This window comes from Hibiscus syriacus, unplaced genomic scaffold, assembly GCF_006381635.1.
Source record: "Hibiscus syriacus cultivar Baekdansim isolate YM2019G1 unplaced genomic scaffold, ASM638163v2 tig00111069_pilon, whole genome shotgun sequence".
Lineage (NCBI taxonomy): Eukaryota > Viridiplantae > Streptophyta > Magnoliopsida > Malvales > Malvaceae > Hibiscus > Hibiscus syriacus.
In genome coordinates, this window is record NW_024062970.1 from 410,440 (window position 1) to 427,086 (window position 16,647).

The following is a 16,647-nucleotide window of genomic DNA, read 5'->3' on the forward strand; positions in this document are numbered from 1 at the left end:
TCTGATAATTAAATATTATATCTAATTGCTTAAAAAAGTTATTCATTTTGTTTAAATAGTTGTGAATAGTCTCAAGTAAATAGTTAAGACTTTATTTTTATATTAAAAATTGCAGACTTGGGCTTTTAATGATTTTTAATTTAATTTCAGTGACGGACGCAGAAATTTATATTAAATGTGAAATTATAAAATGTCAAGAGACGAAATTAAATAATTAAAAATATAAATATATATAAAATAGAAGTGAATTTAAATTTGTTGAGTGCAATCAGATCTAAACCTCGAATCCCGAACTCCAAACCCTAAAAATATAAGAGAATTTAAAATACATACGGTGTTAATACAGATCTTAGATCAAACCCAACCCATGAAAACGTCTACTATGGGTATAAAGAGGCACGAGAGTTGTTGAGCCTTATAATTCAATTTGTCACTCAAAATGAATTCCTTTCAATGTTTTGTTGGATTTGTCTCAACACGTTCCAAAAACAAGAATTCACTTGCTCGTCAATGCTTTGCCAATGTCGAAATTCATAACTGAAAGTGTTTGCCTAAACTAGCAAACCCTCCCGAAAAAACCGACAATTCGGAAGCCTAATGTAGGCGTCTGAGGACCTTGGAGAAGTTGCCTCGGTCGGTAAACTAAATGAATCCATGTTGTCTCTGTTACATGAACATGGCACAGAGATTCGGCCTCATTTCTTGATTAATCTCAAGACATCGCCGACGAGATGCAAGGAACCGGTGACGAGGACCTAATCAATCAGAGAAGGGAAATTACAAACCCAAGATGAACAAAGGAGGGTCATAAGCATTAAAGAAAAAGTTGCAACCGAACCACGACATGAATACTTCAACAAGACCCGATAAAACGAGTATAAATGGGGTGTGCCTATAGTCAAGTCCTATGCTTAAAATATTTAGCATGTAACGGAGACACATCTGAAATGTCCAACGTTCATCGATTAGGTACTCTTTTGACGAATTATTCTAACCAAAGAAAAGAGGATACAACTTTTACAATATTAAGACTGGCAAATCGGTGGATCGATTCATGCATAACCTGAAAAAAAGGTTGAAATCCGTAAAGTACTCTAAAGTACCATAGCTAGGAACTCAACCTGAAGTATTCTAACCTTGTTATATACAAAATGCAGGTAAATATTGACGAACATGAACATATAATCTCGAGAATTACCTGAAACCGAACAAAGCGGTCCTTCTGGGCAGTATCCCTGAGCCATTTAATAGCGGATGGTAGAGAAGAAAAGACAGAACTGTTTTTACAACACCTAACGCTCATTCCTGTATCGTCTTTCACTTCTTCAATAACTTGATCGGTGTTACAGGCCTCCCCTCCTAGCATATGCAGAAAACTATCGTCTTAAAGAAAACTAAACAAAAGCACCCATGATTATGCACCATGTCTCTAATTACTTTGCACATTTTGCGATGATCATTATTAAAATCAATTCACTCATATGATCAAACAGATAATGGAACATTAATATAAGGGAAGTGAATCCCATTAGAAATAAAAATATGGGGAAAGAAAAAAGCATTTTACGACGAAAAGGTTGCAGTCTTTATTAGTTTAAAGTTACAATCCAACAGGGTTCACAAACTATGAATTTTGAAAAATAAGAAGAATGTGATGCCATGTATTAGGTAGATACCTTTATCATTCTGCAGAAGGTTTTCCCACACTCTTTGAAGAGCAAATTGCCATGACAAATCAACTTGAGGATCGACTGTAGGCAAAGTATTGGATCCAACCTTGTGATACACTGATATGTTCGGCACAAAGAGAGCCTTCCTGAAACGGACACCTGAAAAGACAATTAACAGATTGTAAAAAACATAATATATAAATTTCTTTGTCCAAGCAAGCATCCTGCTATCCCCTTGACATGAAATGTGAAGTTTCTTCTAGTCAAGATGAATCCTACCTTTTATTCAATGCAAAGAAGAATATAAGTTTCTCTCTATTATCTATGTCGGTCTGAATCTTTGTTTTTCTTAAAGTAGCCGTTTTGACATCCATGTCCAACATATATTCAGAAATGGGTATGGAGATGTAACCCTCCAAGTATATGGATTAAAGCACTTGAACATAATCATTCCCCTTAAATACCAGTTTTTCATGAACTTCAAATGCATTTATGATCTTTCCATCACATGGATATAAAATTCTAACTAACACAATTACCATGGCTGGAACATGTCCTCAACAAGCGCGGCAGAAGCAATTGTGGATCTCTCACCGACATACAATTGAACAGCAGAATCTGCACGTAATTCTCGAAAACTTTAGTCCACATCAGCAAGAGCCAAGATGCAGACCAAATCTAGTTTACAGCTTGAAATTCAAAAAGTCATGATAAAACCAAGCACAAAAATATAAATTAGATATACATGCACGCGTGTTAGAAAAATGTGAACAATTTACAGCTCAAGGAATAATCAAAATATACGTTTAGTTTACTCTCGCTTCATGTTAGTTTTATAAACTCAATCATCAAACTTATGAGTTCCGAAGCTTTCTGAAAACCCAATACCCTCCAAGGTTAAGATTATCCTTAATACTATTAACTCATAAGCAAAATACAAGTCAGCACCATACTCTACGTCTTTGATTGTTTCTTTTGACTTGCTAAAATAGAAAAGCTTGAATAGCGGATATAATGAGACCAAATGTATAAATTATGAGAATATTATCTAATTCAAGAACACTGATGTCCATAAGGAAGAAGTACTCTCTTTTACATATAAGTTCTTAACACTGGAAATTATTGTGGACCAAAGTAGGGTACTCTACCTGTGCGGTATCCTTGGATCTTTCGTCCGATTGCTGTTGTGCCTCAGAATTCTGGTTTGATTGGTGATTATCATCCCTAGTGCAAAGGGAAAACCACCTCGCACAAGCTTCCATGCTTTCAGGACTGTGAGCTCCATCCAAATAAAAAACCAGATTTTCAATGTCAGGAAATTGATCACGGACAATCTGAGCCCGCCCTTGCAAACTAGCTGTTGTTAAGCCCTTAATAAAGGGTTCAGGTAATGGACCCTATTCCAAGGAAATAAACTTCTAAGAAAACAGTAGTTAGAATGCAGACAAAGAAAGCCTCTAATAAATAGAACCCACTGTTTGATTGAAATTGGTGATAGGATGACCAGTCCTCTGAAGCCAAGCAGTACACAATGCGACAGCAAGACCAGCATTTAAATATTGATGTTCACCTTCAAGTGCAAGCTTCAGACCATTCAGCGAACTTGCATCAATTGGCTGCGCAACTTGAAGGTTTACCTGTGAAGAACATAATCATCTTCAGACTAGCATAACTTATATCCTTTAGAACAAGGCTAAATCCAGAATTTGAATACAAGTTGAGTCACGCATTTAAATTTTTCGTAAGGGAATTTAGAAATGAAAGGATGACAAAACTTACATTCAACTTCGAAGCTTTCTCTTCAAGCACCTGCATTGCCTCATCAGGTTGAGGTACGGTAAAGGCCTGTATCTCATACTGTGGTAGAAAAGGTACAAACAAAAAATAGGAGAAAGATTTAAATTATTTCACAACTCAAACACTCTTATCATATACTTTAAATCGATATAGTTCTAAAAGTAAAAACACCTTAAATATACCAGCCTTCTCCCCAGCAATTTCTCCCAGAGTGTTTCCTGTTTATCATCCAGAAAAGTAAAGAAAGCAAGATCTTTAGCATTAACTATTTCTCGTAGCTCAGAAAGTTGGTACAAAGGGACCCTAAGCAGATTCCATAGTTTAAATTGAGGAAGCGGATAGACAACAAAATATTTGACCAGATGGAACCTAAACTACTTGGTACCAGTTTAAGAACACAACTGACACACCCAATATCGGTACAGTATTGAGACACCACTAAAGCAAGTCTCACAAAACTGTCGCTTAATTCTGCATAATTTAGATTTTCTCCATTTTAAGCTTATAACTTCAAGTGCTCCGGATAATGGAACCTCACAGATGTAATGAAAATATAGTTGCCAACATGAGGTTAAAAAAAATCATTGATATTATGAATTTACTGCATGATTTTAAAATAATGCAATACAAATTAAAATGCTTCTTTGTTTCTCAAAGATCTTTTTCAGCAATTTCAAAAAACTATTAAGGGATCTGTCATTTATATTAAGTTATTAACTACAATACAATTATAAGAAATTTGTTTTAGGCCATTTTTTTAGCGATTAACTGATGTAATATATATATAACAATAACCAAGAATCTCCATGTGGTCATATCCAAGGGAAGATACACCACATACAATGGGTGTTTGAACCTAAAAAATAACACATTGACAAAAATTAGAACAAGATAAGCACTAACATTATATTTCAGCACTAAGGAGGCCACAAATTATACGCTTTGATTCGCAGACATCTCGCGTATTCGAGAACTAGTAGGGAACATACCACATTAGTTGCATCAAACTTTCCACCCAAACCAACCTCCAGAATAGCAACATCAACCTGCATGTACAATTTAAAGGCAATATTTATTTTTGCTTCACTAGCAGAGGATGCTCATAAAATGGAAGAAGCAACACGGGAAAACAGCTTCAAATAGAAGGATCATAACACACATCAAACCTTCTCTGCGGCAAATATCTTAAAGGCAAGCAAGGCCAGGAAGCGAAAGTATGTAGGCATTGGTACATCATCACAGGTGTTTTCCTGCAAATCAATGAAAAAAAGGTCAACAGGATTAAACACATTGTTCAAGCGAAAAGCCAAAATGAAAGATAATACTCTTTGTTCAATGATATATATGGAACTGGTTAGAGAAAAATATATTGCAGATGACGCTGTTTCAAATTGTCAAAGACAGACAGCCTAGGTCAGTCGACGTGTACTATTCAGGTTTGTTTGAAGTGCTACACAACTCAATTCTTATTCTTTCTACTAGGTTGGTTGGCTATAGAAGCCCCAACTTCATGTTGCCATGCTGAATTCTCAAAAAGTACCCACGACAAAAAAAAAATTCATATACACTATACAGGATTATCGCGTTAAGTCTGATGATACTTTTTTTTTTGATAAAACTGATGATACTTTGTTGAAGACATGTACTATGAAAATTACTTTAGTGAATTCTAATAATTAATTTACAACCAATTAATGTAAAACGCTAGTTATTGTAATAGAAATTCTTTATTGTAGAACCTGATATTTACAACTTAGAACAGAAAATAATCCACATTAAAAATAAAATATAGTACTGATTAACAAAACCCACATAATTGTGGATCGACATGCTCAATTTATTAACTGGGTTTTGTTAACTAGTACTACCCAGTATGAAACACTACTGCAGACGTACCTTCAGCCTATCATAGCACCACCAGAAGTATTCCAAGAATTTCTCCTCACATATTTCCACACTGAAACAGCCAAAAAGGCAAGAAATTTAAAATATATATACCTAAAATTATAAGCACGCATATATAGCAGTGGTTATTCAGCATTTAGATATTGCCAAGAAGAAGAAATACAGACAGTAGCTTAAATTCTTACCTAAAATAAATCACATACATACTAGCAAATTGACACACTTACCCATCTAACTGAAACCTTTCGCGAACATCTATAAGGTGCGGGGACGTGAAAAGTCCGGTCCGAAACCCACAATTACGTAATATAGATTCTGCAAACGTGCATGTTGATCCCTTTTCAATTTCCCAAATGAAGAAAGAATCAGTATAACAATTCACTTGTCATATACAAACAAGATAAAAGAATTACGCTAGCCAGCTAGACAAAAATAGTACTAATGCCTAAGCCAAAGTGGTAAGGAGCTTGGAATCCCATATGCAAGTCTTGGTTTCGATTCTTACGGAGAAAACAGGTGTTGGGAGAGTTTTCCCACCTCAGAGGGTCAACCTAACTTGACTCCAAAATAGTTGGAGCCCAATGTGACCGAAAAAGAGTATAAGCTAGTCGATAATAGTGGAAAATGCAAGGACCATTAATCTTCCCACTTCAGAGGGTCAGCCTAACTCGACTCCAAAATAGTTGGAGCCCAGTGTGATAAAAAAAAAGAGAGAGTATAAAGTAGTCGAAAATAGTGGCAAATTTCACGAAAAAGTTACATATAAATGCAGCATACGAAGAAAAAGAACGGGAAAAGATTCTAAAAGTTAATTAGCTAAAAATTTAAATACCTTCCCTTTAGTGCCAGCAACATGGATGATTTTCAACTGTGAAATCGCGCCTTCCAATTCCAAAATCTAAAATCCAATAAAAAAACAACTCAATTCAAAGCTAGTAAAACTGTAAAACAAATAAATAAATTTCTAAAAGAACAACTCCAATAAAAAAAATAACAACGAAAATTACTTTCAAATAATCAAAAAGCAAGTCGAAACGATCCCCTTTGTTACTCTTATCGGCACGACTCCGTTTCGTTATCAACGAAGACAACACATTCAACGTCGACTCGTATCGATCCACCGCAGACTCCATCGATCCTCCTACAGAAAAAAAAAACAAAGCTAAAATCGTTAAAAATGAAAATTTTGATGGAAAAAATCACTTCTTTTTTTTACCTTTGGCCATTGGGACTTGGATGAAAGGAATGGGAAAGTGAGAGAATGAGGATGCGGAGTGAAGACGAAGTGATGAGATTGAGATTGGAGGGCTGAGAAATTATAAGGCAAGCAATTCATATACTCTAATAGTGACATTTTACCCCTAATTTCTGTGGCTCGGTCGCAGACAAGAGACAACGATTGTCTACTGTCATTTTATTCTATATATTTTAAAACTTTTAGTACAAATATTAGCCCCTGACCTTTTTCTGTATATTCTTTTTGACACCTAAATAGAAAGGCAGAATTATGTTTTGACTCCTTAATTTATCAGTTTAGTCATTTTAGTTCGGAAACTTTTATGGTATTATTTTTAGGGTAAACTACGCATTTAGTGTCTAACCTATCATCTTTGATCCGTTTTAGTACATAAACTTTCAATTTTTCAAAACTTAGCAATAATTTTTGAATGTGATACTAAAATAGAACAAAAACTAAAGTTTTTAACGGTATGGTAGTAGAATGAAACAAAAATTAAACTTTAGGTATTGTTTTAAAAAAATGAAAATTTAGATATTAAAATGAATCAAAATGGATAGTTTAAATACTAAACGTGTAATTTACCATTGTTTTTATTCTTCAAGCTTTTACCTTTTTATTAATTTGCCTCAAATATTAAATATTTTATCTACATTGAAATATTTTTGAATTAATCACTGATATCCGATCTATTGACCGACTAATCCAGATCGGATACTGCAAAGGCGAGGGCGACCCTCCCAACCCAATTTGCTCCATTCGAAAACTCCAAGATTCAAACCCCCGACCTTACTTATCTACATTGAAATATTGGTATCAGTTGTTTTGTCATTTTCTGTAGTATTACCAAATTTTTTTAAAAGACATTGAGAATTATTAAAAATGTTTTAGTAAGGATGAATTAGTCATATTTTGAATTTTTTTATTATGTGACTTAAAAAGATAAAATATTTCACGTTAATATTTCAATAAGAACAATACAATATCACTGTTCCATTACATTTGAGTCAATTTGTAAATAATATAAGTTCGAGGGCCATAATAAATCCCCAATGAAAGTGTAAGAGTTAAAAGGACTAAAACACTAAATTGAAATTGAGGGTTCAAAACTCAAAAGTGGCATTATGCCCAGGTAAAACTATAAAAGAGTTAATTGTATTGTATGCATTCAAATTATGATTTTATTTTTAAATTGGTATTTGAATTTTAAAACATTCTAATTGAATCCTCATTTATTAATATTGTATCAATCTTATATCGGTATTTGGTCTAGTTGTATGATTCCCATTTAGGGTGCGAGAGGTCCCGAGTTCAGTTCTCGGAACGCTCCCATTTTTTTCGTTCTACCTTTTTCTGGGTTCGATTATGTTCTCAGTCCCTCTACCTTAAATTCCATTAGTTTAGTCCCTTTATTATTTTAATTTGAGGATTGAAGTCTTATAGATAAACTACTATAAAATGGATAGGCACTTTTGATATAGAAGCTGCTTCAAATTAAGTACAATAACGTGTTAAAACATAAGCAACTGGCAGATCAGTATTTTACTAGGAGAGTTATGTGTTATCAACTCATACACATACACAGGGTCGTGGCAGGGTTTTCGGGGGTCCTGTACAAATTCTTATAAAGGGGCTCCTATTTTCTAAATATATTTGATTTTGGAGTAACAATAGTGGCGTTTTCTTGACAAACGCCGCGATAGATCCATCTATAATGGCGTTTTATCAATAAAGCTACAATAATAGTGTTTTTTTTTTAACGTTACAATAGGTTCATCTATAGTGGCGTTTATTGGAAAAACGTCACTATATATATACTTTTTTGGGGTCCCATTTTTTGGAGACCCTGCGCGGTCGCGCAGTTTGCGTCGCCCGAGCCATGGCCCTGCGCGGTCGCGCAGTTTGCGCCGCCCCAGCCATGGCCCTGCACATACACTATCTGTTTGACTACCTAGTCTACCTTATGTCTTTGCTTTCGGATCGACTTGGAGATGATCAATCAGTCGAAACCCTCTTCACGCCGGTTCCACAACGATGAGGCTTGTTGCCATTGCTGATCTTCTAGTAGAAAAAGGGGTTGTTTCACCCCTTGCATGGCTGATCCACGTCGCAGCCGGTGAAAAGCTCGGTCTGGTGATCGCTGCAGCCGGTGAAAAGTTTGCAGGGCTGGTGCTCTGCTTGAGAAAATGAGTTTCTTCACCCCTTTTGCATGCAATATGGGATTGAAACCTATTTGCACATGCTTACACTAATTGTAGTGCGTATGATCCGATGACAACTTTTCGGAATTCTTCGTCTAAGTCATCTACATATAGCAAATCGTCAATTCGTCCCACGATGTTGTATGCCTGAAAGTTTGAAATAAGGTATAGTTTCGATAACACTCGGAACCGAAATGAAGTAGTTTTCGGCAAAACCGGACATTTTCGAAAAAAGGGTTCGAAGTTCAAACCTTGTTGTAATGGATTTTGCTCGTATCCGATGCAGTTTGCATCAAACCCGAGAATCATTGCTTCAAGCAAAGCTCTTTCTGCTACATATTTTCTCTTATCCCAATCGACCATCATATCTTTTACTCTCTCCAAGATTGATTTTGTAGTATATCGGTACAGATTAACCCGGAATTTTGAGTAAAAAGGAGAGTTTATGCAATCACAACAAGGCCTAATTGCCATCAACTAAATGGCATTTCATTAACACTAACCTATTATCTATTTGATCTTAGTTTTAAATAATTCCATAAGCTTATCATCAACTATATATTATACATTTAGAATTTAACTACGGTGAGATTTTAGTTATTCAATGCAATATATATGATTATGATTGTGTCATCATTAAGTAAATTTGTCAGTTTAGAAGATTTTATGCTAATAAATCGACTCTAGTTATAATTTTTTTAATAGATGTAACTAATTTTATTAAAAAGGGAAATATTTCGAATTACAATAGAGATTTATAATCGTAATTGTAAATTAAGCGAATAATTATAATATTTTCCTAAAATCATTGGCACAAAATTAGTAAATTAAGACCACATAAGGACCATACAAGTAAAGATTAAAAAATCAACCAAAACTCGAACAATGATAGATACAAATAGACCTGATTTCATCGGTAAACAAATCTCAAAAGAGAATCAAGCTATTGAAAGATCACCGATAAAATCGTAAATCAGAGTCGAGCAATGTGGACAAAAATCATCCACGAACGTAAATCAAGTATCCAAATCCAATTCGATGGTCCAAAGTAGGAAAGATCATCATGATAACATATAAACGTCATCTTAATCAGTTGTGACAATGTCGAATCAACCCTTAAAAAAAATAACGATGGTCAAACGACCGAAAACGTGTCAAAAGACACATAAAAACATGTCATAAAGGTATATTTATTAAAAAATAAAAATAATAAAAAATATAGATATAATATAAAAGGATGTAAGAATAATAAAAAATACCGACGATCGATAACCAACATCAAAATTAATGTAACCACAAAAAAAATGAAACAAAAAAATATAAATTAGACACCACAAAAAAAAATTAGAGAAACTAAATAATATATATTTTTTTATTATGTATTATTTGTTCTAAATATTCTTTGCGTAATCAACCGAAGGCTACAAGATTGATGAATATTGCTCCGAATCCAATCGCCTAAAGGAATAGAAAAGAATTCTGTGCGCCTCTCCTTTTTTTTTTTTTTTATCAATGCAAGCCAAGTGGATCTCGCAACCAAGCAGTCACGGAAAATATGCGACAACGATTCGTGCCGCGCTCCACAAATGCTGCAGCTACTATGGCCGTTCATGGACGGTTAATTATACCGTTTAGCCTAAACGGTCGGTTAATTATTATAATAGTTATCATATTTTTTTAATTATAATTTAACTATTAAGAAATGGTTCACCACTAATGATTAATCGTTATTAACAATTCGGTTATAAATTAACCTACGATTAACCTATTATAATTTTTTGTCAAATTTTTTCATAATTTGTACTACAAAAAGTATAGCACTTAACACATATTTACATCGGTGTAAGTGAATAAAATAAACAAGTATAACAATTAACACATACTACATCAGTATAAGTGAATAAAATAAAAAAATATATAGCATTTAACGCATAGTTACACTGGTGTAAGTAAATAAAATAAAAAAAGAACAACACTTAACGCATGCTTACACCGATGTAAGTATGTACATCTCCCAATATCTTAGTACCTAACAATAAACATATAATTATATTGGTGTAAGTATATTTCTATATTTTCAAATAAATAAATAATAAAAAAATAGGCACCTTTCTTTTAATTGTTAATTAATATGTATTTAACGAAAAAGCATGCCATGTGTCAACACCATATAATTACTTCAAATTTTGAACCAATTTATTTTTATTTTTATCACTTTGGCAGTATCTATACTTAATTACTTTAGCAATAAATTAAGTACTTTCTTAACAGGTACCTCACTCTTAATTGTTAATTAATATGTATTTAAGTGTTTAAAGAAAAAAAACATGACATGTGTCCACATATAGTCACTTACTTTAAATTTTCGACCTATTTATTGATAATATTATATTTGATTGGATTTAGGGATTAATCCACAGTTTATCTATAATTCAGAAGTTAAATTAATATTTTATCTAAAATTTGTGGGTCAAGTTAAACCTTAATCATTCACTAATATATCAGAACATCAAACTAATGGGATTTAACGATCTAATGACAAAAATATAATGAACTGAAAATGTAAGTGACCAAAACGTCATTTTTTAAAAATTGATGATGAAAATAAGACAAAAAAATAAAAGAGACCATCAGTATAGTTTATCCTTTTCTTTATGTAAATATGGGGTGTATACAAGGCGGTATTTGTTCAAATGCTCTCAATCATTTAACAATGAACGTTCATACCCCTGACATATGCGATGCTCGAACCAGAACCTCCAGAGATAATAACAAGTCCTTTAACCATTGAGATCGTTTGATAAACTCAGGGCGTATGGTTTACCTAATTTTTAAATAATGATTCGATATATATTAACAGTTTTAAAAATATTATTTAATTATACATTTTTAACAAAAAATTAATTGAAATAACATTTCACTCAAGCTAAAATATCTTGAATATTATTTAATTATACATCTATTTTCAAATATATATTTTCCACCATAATATTTAAAAAAAAAGTTAACCTATATTGGTGTGAAGAAAAATAATCAACCCCGTTGGGTTGATGTTCGGCCAATGGCCATGACATCCTAACCATGCATAAAGGCCCCTCTTACCTCCAATTTATGGATATATACCTTTAATAAAATTTTAATAATAATAATTATTATTATTATTTTAATAGTTTCCGATATAATGATTTTAAATCTATCACGAGTTATAATTAAAATTGGTCAACGATAAAAATCATTAATGAAAGAACTTATTTTATTTTTATTAATAATAGAGGCTTAATTGAATGTAAAATTTTCAAGAGTTCAATCACTTGTCTTTAAAGAATTTTGGGTATATTACGTGTTTAGTATCTAAACTATCAGTTTTGATCCATTTTAGTACCATAGTTCAAAATTTAACGTTAAGTTTTAAAAAAATTGAAAATTTAAGTATTATGACACCAAAGCTGATAGTTTAAGTACTAAATGCGTGAAGTTTTTAACGGCGAGGTACTAAAATAAAACAAAAACTAAACATTATATATGGTTTTGAAAAATTTAAAAGTTTAAGTACTAAAACAGACCAAAACTGATAGTTTAAGTATTAAATGCATAGTTTACCCAAGAATTTTTAGACCTTTTTGAACCTAATAAAAAATTATATCAAATTGAATTTTTTTTTGAATTAATCACTGGTATCCCGATCTCTTGATCGACTAATCCAAATCAGATATTGTAGAGGCGAGGGTGACCCTCCCAATCCAATTTAGTCAATTCTCAAACGTCAGGGTTCGAACTCCTGACCTTGCTTAAAAAAATCTAATTCCTCGTCCAACTAGATCAACAGACCTTAAAAAAATCTAATTCCTCGTCCAACTAGATCAACAGATTGTTGGTATATAAATTGAATTTGATGTCTAACTCAATGATATAAAACATATTTCATGACTAGTTATTTATCTATACGAAACTCATAATATGAGAATTTATTATTGTTGTCGATGGTAAATATCACTTATATATATAATATAATATAATCTAGATTTATTAATATATTAAATTTGATATATTTTCTTAAAAATATTATTTCAAATGTATATATATATATATATATATAAATTTAAAATTGTTGTGATACAAAGAAATAATAAGAATAGAAATAGCTGTACAGACCTTGTAATTATATTTTAAATAGTAGGTGCCATATGTCGAAAATAATAAAATATGACATGAAAAATAATAAAAAATTAAAAATAATATTTGAACCGTTAATAAAAAAGGAAAAAATAACGTGAAAATTTTAAAAACAATAATAATAAATACCAAACAAGTATTATTGTCAAGGGTAAATTACGCATAAGTACCTGAACTATTAGTTTTAGTCCGTTTTAGTACTTAAACTTTTATTTTTTTTCAAAATCATACCTGACGTTTAGTTTTTATTTTATTTTAGTATCCCGTCATTAAAAAATTAACACGTTTAATACCTAAACTATTAGTTTTGATTTTTTTTTAGTATCTAAACCTTCAATTTTTAAAAAAAATTAATGATAAGTTTTTAATAGGGTACTAAAATAAAATAAAAATTAAACGTTACATACTGTTTTGATAGGGTAAAGTTGATATTTTATGTACTAAACACATAGTTTACCCTATTTTTAAAAGTTTAAAGGCTGATAATTAAATAAAAATATATAACATTAGTGATATTTTTGTAAAAAGGAAAGTTTGATGATCAAAATAGTAGAGAGACAATATGTTGGTGATTAGTTTGTAGTTTACCCTAAAACCGAAGCAGCTTCCGTAAATTAGAATTCTTCACCGCGAAGCAAACTGCTTTCCCCTCCATTTTCTCTTATAATTTCCACCCTCTTTCTTCCTTTTCATTTCCCCTGTTTTCTTTTTTCATGGCTGAGCACATAGAAGACGCTGAGTTTTGGCTTCCATCCATGATTTTCATGGACGATGATACTCTAATGGAGGACCAGAATCTTAAGAACAAAAACGATGGCGAAAACAACACTGAGTCGTTAACATCGAGTCACGGTTTCCCTATTGAGTTCCCCTTCGAGTTTGATTATCCATACGACTCGTTCTCTGCTATTAGCTCCATTCCTGTTGAATCTGTTGTTGAGTCTACTGAGACTGAGAGAAGTGACGAGGAGGATGAGTTTCTTGCTGGATTGACCCGCCGAATTGTTCACTCAACCAGTCAGAAACTCGCCGTTCGTGATCTTCCTCTCGACAAAAACGAGGTGACCCAAAGTAATTTCTGGGTTTTTGATTTTTAATGCGAATTTTTAAATTTGTGCTTTCTCTTTTCGGTAGGAAAATGGAGGTTCGGCGGGTTCACCAGAGTCGACTCTGAATGTGCTCGGAAACTCTTCAGCTTCAAGCAATGGCGGTTCTCGAGTTGCAGAGATGAAAATGAGCAAGGACGTGCCCAAAAACACCATCTTCAAACATGGAAAAAACCAACCCAAGATTCAAAATCATGGGTTCGTGAAGAACCCAAGCTGTGGATTGCCTTTAAACCGGATCATTTCTTCTACTATTGCTCAAACAAATCATGTAAGCCTTCATTCTTTCTTGAAGAATTAGTGTCTAAAAGTTCCAACACTTTTTTGTTTTTGAGTTATTTGAATCTTATTTTTTAACTTAAGTTTTATTTATTTTTTAGTCGAATTGAATTAAATTTATGAATTACAAACTAAATCAGTAATTTTTAAGTTGAATTTTATTCGCCTTTAATTTAAAAGTTAATGATTATCATATCAATGATTTTAGATATAAATATATAATTTGAAAAACGAAAGTGAAAATTCAATATGAATCATGATATGGACTTGATTTTTATTAAATTTGAATCGAAATTTTACCATGTAAAAAGTAATATTTTATATTTAAATTAACAAAAATAACTTAAAAATACCAAATTAATGGTTGTCCCTTGTTCCTATATGTAATGGGATAAGGGGAGATAAGATAGTAGGCTGCCCCCAACACTAAGTTTAGAGCAGCTTCCGTAGGAGACCTTCGAATTATGAAACGTCATCCATGAGACTCGATCCCACGACCTCAAGGTTAAGAACCTTGTACTCTACCAATTGAGCTGGATTTGGTTAACTTTGGTGTTTGTTTATTTGGTTTTATTAGTATCATGGATGGCAGATGAATGCAAGAACTCAACAGCAGCAGATGAAGAAGAATAGATTAAAGAGCAATATTGTTGGTAAAAGGCCTTTATTTCAAGTTCGATTTCAACCACCGCCTCTGATTTTGATGTTCCTCGGTGGACCTAAGAGAGAGTCGGCCGGAACCGGCGTTTTCATTCCCCGTAAATACGACGACAAACCTTCTCGGTCTCACAAGAAATCGGGTAAGAATTAGTAGAGTTTGAGAAAGAAACACAAAAACTTGAAAATCAATCTAAATCGTAGTGTATGGTTTGATAGCATATTAGAATTAGTGTTTTCTTATCATGTGGTAATGTTAAACGAAGAAAACTCGAAAAATCGAAAATTAGTAGGGACGAAGAAGATTGAAGAATAAAAAATCGATTCGAATTGTAATATATGATATTCATAAACACGACAGGATTTAGAATGTGTTCACAATTACTACTTAAATCTATCCTCTGATTTGGAGACTGTTGCAATTGTTACTACCGGCAAAGGTTGTTTTAGCATTAAATCTCAAATTCAATCATACAAACAGTTCCATAGCATCAAATTATGGTAAGTAATGGATTTCTTTTCATTTTTCTTTATAATTTTTAGGGTAAAGTACACAAATGGTCTTCGACTATAAGGTATTGCTTTATTCAGTCCCTCGATTATAAAAAGTTACAAATTGATCTTCTTACTATAGAGTGTTCTTTATTAAGTCCCTTGACTATAAAAAGTTGTAAAATGGTTATCCGACTATTCATTATACTCTAAATTTGTCATTTTTTGTTAAAAAATTGATGATGATATGATTTAAACATTAACCGATTGACTGTGATATGATAAAATTTGATCTTAGAATCTCAAATGGTTATCATATCTCAGTCATCATGTTAATATTCATCTTTGACAACCATCAATTTTTAACGGAAAATGATGAGTTTGGAACATAATGAATAGTCGAGTGATTATTTTGTAACTTTTAATAGTTGAGGGACTTAATAAAGCAACATTCTATAGTCAAATGATCATTTTGTAACTTTCAATTATCGAGGGACTTAATAAAAGAGTACCCTCTAATTGGGGATCATTTGTGTAATTTAACCAAAAATTTAAAGGTTCAAATCCTAAATTTTGTTTGTTTCAATTTTCTAGTTACTTTAATACCTAGAAGAAAATCAAACTCGAGTCAAGAAAATAGAAAGTGTAGAGAAGTGGGAGGGTGAAATATGTATAGGGAATAGGGGTGTAAACGAGCCGAGTTGAGTTCGAGTATTGTTGAACTCGACTCGAAAACTCGCGAGCTTAAAATTTTTAAGCTCAACTTGAATTCAAAATCCTGAACTGAAGCTCGTGAGCAGCTCGAAAATGCTCAAAATGAAAAAAAAAATCTTAAACTTAACTAGATTAAAGCCTCAAACTCTAACATGAACTTTAAATATATGAAAGTCTTACTGTGTTTTAAAAAAAATCAATACATAAATGTTAATATTATTAATAATTTATTATTTTAAAAAATAATATATTGATATATTATATTTTCGAGCTGTTCACGAGTTTTTTAAGTCGAGTATCAAGTAGCTCGTTTCGGCTCGTTAAGAGTCGAGTCCATTCAATCCGAGTATTTATTGAGCCTTGACCGAGTCGATCTCTAATAGCTCGTGATTTGTCTTATCTCATTTACGACCCTA

At 32.4% G+C, this 16,647-nt stretch overlaps 2 protein-coding genes across 3 annotated transcripts; one reads left to right on the forward strand and one right to left on the reverse strand.

Annotated features, from left to right (window-relative positions):
* Positions 1-382: 382 nt before the first annotated feature.
* On the reverse strand, positions 383-6,726 carry LOC120151727 (folylpolyglutamate synthase-like). 2 transcript variants are annotated; one of them, XM_039164102.1, is made up of 17 exons: positions 6,589-6,725; positions 6,380-6,513; positions 6,205-6,270; positions 5,600-5,709; positions 5,364-5,424; positions 4,634-4,717; positions 4,457-4,513; positions 4,263-4,323; positions 3,639-3,685; positions 3,450-3,527; positions 3,146-3,307; positions 2,887-3,067; positions 2,819-2,853; positions 2,210-2,288; positions 1,677-1,829; positions 1,199-1,359; positions 387-755 (listed from the first exon to the last, which is right to left on the reverse strand). In XM_039164102.1, the coding sequence occupies exons 1-17, from the start codon at positions 6,596-6,598 to the stop codon at positions 696-698; spliced, it is 1,539 nt and encodes a 512-aa protein (XP_039020033.1). In that variant the 5' UTR covers positions 6,599-6,725; the 3' UTR covers positions 387-695. The 2 variants fall into 2 exon arrangements, with proteins under 2 accessions (XP_039020032.1, XP_039020033.1); XM_039164101.1 differs by having other exon boundaries at positions 383-755; positions 2,819-3,067; positions 6,589-6,726.
* A 6,918-nt stretch (positions 6,727-13,644) lies between these two features.
* LOC120151720 lies at positions 13,645-15,459 on the forward strand. The gene is made up of 3 exons (XM_039164097.1): positions 13,645-14,044; positions 14,118-14,360; positions 14,946-15,459. The coding sequence occupies exons 1-3, from the start codon at positions 13,697-13,699 to the stop codon at positions 15,177-15,179; spliced, it is 825 nt and encodes a 274-aa protein (XP_039020028.1). The 5' UTR covers positions 13,645-13,696; the 3' UTR covers positions 15,180-15,459.
* The last annotated feature ends 1,188 nt before the right edge of the window (positions 15,460-16,647 follow it).